Source organism: Cucumis sativus, chromosome 2 (genome assembly GCF_000004075.3).
Source record: "Cucumis sativus cultivar 9930 chromosome 2, Cucumber_9930_V3, whole genome shotgun sequence".
NCBI lineage: Eukaryota > Viridiplantae > Streptophyta > Magnoliopsida > Cucurbitales > Cucurbitaceae > Cucumis > Cucumis sativus.
In genome coordinates this window covers 14,456,381-14,462,380 of record NC_026656.2, presented here as the reverse complement: position 1 = coordinate 14,462,380, position 6,000 = coordinate 14,456,381, and the positions used below count along the sequence as shown (strand labels likewise).

The 6,000-nt window shown below is 27.7% G+C and overlaps 1 protein-coding gene across 1 annotated transcript; it reads right to left on the bottom strand.

Annotated features, from left to right (window-relative positions):
* Positions 1 to 2,193: 2,193 nt before the first annotated feature.
* LOC101209795 (patatin-like protein 3) lies at positions 2,194 to 4,756 on the bottom strand. The gene is made up of 6 exons (XM_004148004.3): positions 4,538 to 4,756; positions 3,745 to 3,926; positions 3,376 to 3,562; positions 3,043 to 3,204; positions 2,651 to 2,962; positions 2,194 to 2,568 (listed from the first exon to the last, which is right to left on the bottom strand). The coding sequence occupies exons 1-6, from the start codon at positions 4,652 to 4,654 to the stop codon at positions 2,344 to 2,346; spliced, it is 1,185 nt and encodes a 394-aa protein (XP_004148052.1). The 5' UTR covers positions 4,655 to 4,756; the 3' UTR covers positions 2,194 to 2,343.
* Positions 4,757 to 6,000: the final 1,244 nt, after the last annotated feature.

Below are 6,000 nucleotides of genomic sequence, written 5' to 3'. Positions count from 1 at the left end.
TTTTTTAAAAAAATTTTGGCTTACTTTTTACTTTTATTGTCATTTTTATATAAAAAAAATCTTAGTCTTTTTCTTTCTATTATTACTATACTTGTTTGGGTTGTTGATATTCTTTTTATATTACTATTTATTCTCTATTAATTATCTTATTATTATTACTTTTTTATATTTATATATATATTTGTATCACTACTTTTTACGTTGTTTCTTTCCTTATTTTATTTCCTCAATTATTTTTTCCTTTCTTTTACTTATTCACGTGACTATCATAATAATTACTGTTATATGAACTTAAAAGATTTTTTAGGAAATTTGAAAGTCCGATTTTCTAGATTTTTTGAGGTGAGGAATCACATTTTTGGAAGTCCAAGATATGAATAAAAAAATGAATTTAATATTCGAAGACTAACCTACGATAGATTTAGATTTTGAAAAACTGTAATAATTTCTCATTTTCTTAAGGTGAGAAGTTTCATTCAATATATAGTCTAATTAATAGAATATTATTCGGTATAATAAGACATTAATTTTAAAATAAATGAAAAAATATTTTCAATTCAAGATTTGAAATTTGGCCACCGTTTTCTAAATGGGTGTCGTGGGGTGCTAATACATTCCTCACACACAAATGACTCCCGAACTCAACTCTATTTTTTTGCAGACCATTTTTTTAAATTGTTTACTTTATTTCGGTGTCCAATCATACCGTAAAAAAAGATTGGTGACGACTCCTATTTTCTTTTAAAATTAACTCTTTTGAGGACGTCGCAGTTTTTCTAACATTGATCCAAGCTCCGACTTTCTTTTAAAATTAATTGTATCAAAGGCTTTTTCAGACCAGTATCTAGCTTCATTTAGATCAATTGATCCAAGCTTCGACTTTATCGCAGTTCTTCCAACATTGTCGATTTCACAAATCATATTATTTGCTTCTTTCTTATCGATTGCTTCAATTTCTTTGATAAGATCCTTTTTTATCACGAGAGAATGACTTTTGTTTGCGTTGATCTTTTTTTGGTGATGTTAGACATATAACATAGAAGAATTTTTAAAAATAGTAGATTTTACAAAATATTTACAACCTATAGCAAATTCTATCACTAATAATTATTGATATGCTATAGTGATAGAATCCAAAATTTTACTATAGTTTGTGAATATTTTAATTTTACTATAACTTTTCGAGACTGATCCCTCTTGTTTTTCAACCGACCAAAGTTTGTGACTCGCAATTTTTTTATTTATCATGTTCATTCTAAACAGTCGTTTGATCGTTTTTTTGCTCGTTACAATCTAAAATAATAAATAGATTGTCTTGTAAAAGCTTCTTGAGCATTAATCTATATCAATATTTAGAATACGTATAAAACGGGTACAATGAGATAAACCTTTTGTGTCAAAATTATCCCTTTTCATTATTTACTTGTCATCATTTTGTAATTTAATTTAAATACAAAGGAATGTAATTAATTGCTCATTGAAACTCACCCTATACGATTTGTTGCTAATTATACCATTTCATTTGTCTTTAGGTTTTTTTTTTTCTCCATCAATTTCTTGTTTGAGTTGTTTATAAATCATTAATTATTTACTAAATGTAAATAAAATATGAAGAAGGTAAAATATATGGAATGTGCTTATGCATTTGTTTCTGATCACTCCATAATTTAGGATTCTACTTTTTAATTAGAACTAATTTTTTAGTTCCAAAAGTTTTGTAATTTTAATATTTGCAATATTACTCAACTCTTTGCAACTATATAATGACTCATCTTCTCTCTACTTTTCTTCCATGTAAAAGAATGTCATCTCTTGGTGATCTATTTCAATCAACTCAATTTCTTCCAAAGTTTTATTTATTTATTGGATTTAGATATTAATATATAAACACTATTTTTCCTTCTCTTGACTTCTTGACTTCTTTCCCTAACAAGTTCTTATTGTTGTATGATTGACAGATAAATACAATGAATTATCAAGAGTTCTTATCATATTCGTGTCGAGGAGTCTTTAATAATGTTCTATATTATTGTTTTATGATAGCTAAATATTATAATAATTAATGTAATGATTTTGTTTAAAGTTTTAATGCAATTTATACCATTTTTATTAATAAAAATGGTATATATACACTTCTAATATGTAAAAGACAGAATTATATAGTCTAGATATTTGTAATTCACCAAAAAAACAAGTCTAAAAAAAGTGTTCCTTTTTCTAAAAAAGAAAATACTTTTCAAATTTATTGTTAATCAATACACATAGATGGAAGGATATTTAAACACAATGAAGTATCAAATAAAAAAGACAAATAAAACCATGAAATATTAATGGAATTGGGTCTCAAGAAGACGATCGTAATTTTCTCTCCTCTGATAGCATTGAAGCAAATTCAACGAGGGCATCCTCATTGGTTCCATGGCCATCAAGTGGCTCAAACTTTCCAGATTCCAAATTAACCCTTGACAATTGTTTCTTAAGCAAATCCTCTCCTACTTCAATCAACTTTAATAAATTCTCTTCGGTTGCAACATCCACAGATGCTACAACGCCAGACAATGTGTCATCCTGTGTGTACAAATCCACAATGTAATATATTCTATAATATATGGATGAAATGAAATGGTGTTTAAAGTATATATATATATACCTGAATACGAAGATAGTTTTTTTGATGGTGTTCAGATTGGAATATGCTGGCAATATGATAATCTACCATATCAGCACTTGCATCAGAGAAAATATCGATAATAGGTGTTGATCCACTGTGATAAATCCAACCAAGGATACCCCATTTTGAAGAAACAGCTGCACTATATTTCTCTTCGTTTTTAGGTGCACCTGTTCCTAATGAAAGTATCAACATCCTTTTTGATGTTTCCATTGGTTTTATTGGCATAAGTTCACTTTTTTCTTTCCATATGCTCATCTCTTTTCGAACATGGGTCATTGCAGCTAATGTCTACAAAAATTACAATATCGATTTATATAACATTAATTAATCATACAGCCATTAAAAAGACTAGATAGAAAGATACTTACAGGATTATTGGCTGCAACTGCACCATCAACCATATCAAATCTACGTTTATTCCCTTTGGAGTCTTTAATTTCAAATTCATGACTAGGTAAGATGGTTGGTGCTGCAGAGGTACTAATACAAACATCTGCTAATTTTGGATTCTTTAACTCATCCAATTTAGCCTGGATATATAAATGCCAATTTATGTTAATTAATTACTTTATTTGAGGGAAAAAGGAATATATATATTCAGGTAAAGCATAACTATTTCAATTTTAAAAAAAAATACTTAGTTTTTTAAAAACTTAATTTAAAAAAAGAAAAAACAGAGAACAAATATATAATTTGCATACTTCGACTGTTGTGAAAATCACTGGTTGAAGACGTTTAATGTCGAAAGCAGGAATGATGACTTGTGTTAGTGTTTCCTTGAGCGTTGTATCGCCGAGCAAGTTGTTTATCAATGTCCTCAAGTATTTGCCGTCATATTTTGGTCCCGTAACTTTTCCAAATATATCCATCACCGAACTTAAAAAATGACTATGTTTACACCATAAGACACTGGCTTTAGTAAGAGAAATAACAAGAATTTTTTTTGAAGAAAGGAACTACTAAAACCATTTACAAATATAACAAAATTTCATATTTTATTGATAGTATATACATAGAATTTGAAATTTTATATAATAATTTATATACAAGAGGGGAAGAAAAATACAAACTTTCTTTGAGGGAAGATTTTAGGTCCATGTTCTATGTAGAAGCGAGTAAGATCTTTTGCAGCATACAAAGGTCGATTATTCTCGTCAGGAGCAGTAAGCATGGAGGTAACCAAACCACCCGTGCTTGTACCACTAATTACATCAAAGTAATCTGCTATTCTCACATCAGGACCATCCAATTCCTAGCCAAAAGTGTATCATCCAAACAACCATAAATACAAATTTTTAGTACGTAAACTTACAATATCATAATGGGAGGAGTATGTAACTACCCTTAACACATGCTTTTCAATATCACCGTCCATAATTTGATCTTTTTATGAATGGTCAATATTCGAGACTTCATGAACAACTTTGATACCACATTAGGTAATGAAAATGGTATTATACCTCACCAACTAATTGTCTACAAGTGGGAGGAGTAATTAGATCTCTCCTCATTTTTTTCTCGAGTACAAACGGAGTATGATAGACTGAAAAAAACCAACCATAACCTAATCAATTAGGCAACAATTTAAAACATATTTCAAAGGTTTAAACCAACCGATGAACTGACTACGGTTTATACTCTTTTATGATCGAAGTCGGTTTGAACATTTACTAAACCAACCATAATTGGTTCAATGTTGATGTGAGTTTTTGGCTAAAAAACTAATTATGGCCAACTGGATGCTCATCCTTTGATCGTGGGATCCTTAACATTCAATTGTTTATAATCAAGTTGAACTAAAATTTAGTTGAACGTAACTATATTTTGAAACACAAAATTGAAATATACGTATATTATTATTACCTGAAGTTTAGACTCGAGAAAAGCTAGAATAGTTCCAGGAATAATGCCTCTAATGCCACCACCATCTATGCTCAAAATTGTTATCCTCTTCCCCTTCACACAGCCATCAGATGCCATGTTGTATTTCTTAAATTGAAAAGGAAGAGAGTTTCTAAAAGGGAGAGGGAAAAAAAAGTGAATAATATGATGCTTTTAGAATTTGAGTTTTGGATTATGTGTAAGATTTCTTGTTTCCAAAGGGTCTTTTATATGGAAAAAAGACAAACCAAAGTTTATAAATAAATAAAGATTAAATTATGCACTCTTCTTTCATGTAAATACGAGCCTCATTACTTTGCTAATTTCCCACTCTTCTTTTTATTTTATGTTTCACGTGATTCTTTTTTTTTTATTATTATTACTATTTTTAAATCTTATCACAAAAATTATATTTCCCACTTGCCCATTTGAATTTGGCTCAAATTTAATATTTTCAATCATTAAATAAAAATTATTCACATTTTCACATAATCAATTAATTAATTTGATGGGGTTGTCCACGTATAACAATCTCATCTAAAATATTCACAAATATAATACTCTACAAAAAGAAAAATAATAGTTCACAACAATAAATTTGGTTATATTTATAATTTTTTTAAAATATTGGTACTAAACAAGTTATCGTTGATCTTAATTATCTTAATTATTTTTATTTTGATTTAGATACTATTTTAAACACTCTTAACTTTTAATCTTTGCACAATTATATTACATGAAAATTATATAAATTAACTTTTAAGGATTGTATTTAAATTTTGTTTATATATTTATAGTATATAAAGTCAAACTAAACCAACAACTAACATACATTATGTTAATTTTTCCAATAACAATAATAATATTCTCATTGTCGAGGGGGGAAGATAAGACTCAATAATATTTTTTTCATTTCTTTTGTTTCTCGATTTTGTAATATATGACACGTGATAGAAGTTATTTTTTATATCTAAAAAAATATTTCCTAAATTTGAATTTTTGAATAGAACAGAATGTAAAATATAAAAATCTAGAAGCCCATGGCGTGAAATAATAAAAGTACATTGTGACTAATCGACCACATACAGCTTGAAAAAACAATCTTGTATCAAACCTAAACCTAAACGATCTTGGTACGATCTTGTACTAAATCCAAACGAGCATGTGGTGAAAAGAAAAGGACACGATATTTGATAATTGAAAAAGAATAAAAAAAATATTGTCTTTATAAAAAGGATGACACCCAATATAAAAATATGATGAGGAGGAGATAAATTCTGAAAAATAATATTATGAAATTCTGGAAGAACAAATTTAAAATTTATAAAAAAGATTAACTCCAAGTTATGTAGGGTTGATGGACATTTTTTTTATTTTGTTAAATAATAATTAATGGAAATATTTATAAAATATAGAAAATTTTTAAAATATATTAATAGTAATTT

Bases quoted from the DNA above. Each gene is read 5' to 3' on its own strand.
- LOC101209795 (XM_004148004.3), bottom strand. From the start codon at position 4,654: ATGGCATCTGATGGCTGTGTGAAGGGGAAGAGGATAACAATTTTGAGC. The intron at 3,563-3,744 runs GTTTGTATTTTT...GTGTAAACATAG, and splicing joins AAAATCTTCCCTCAAAGAAA to TCATTTTTTAAGTTCGGTGA. The intron at 2,963-3,042 runs GTAAGTATCTTT...TAATTTTTGTAG, and splicing joins CAGTTGCAGCCAATAATCCT to ACATTAGCTGCAATGACCCA.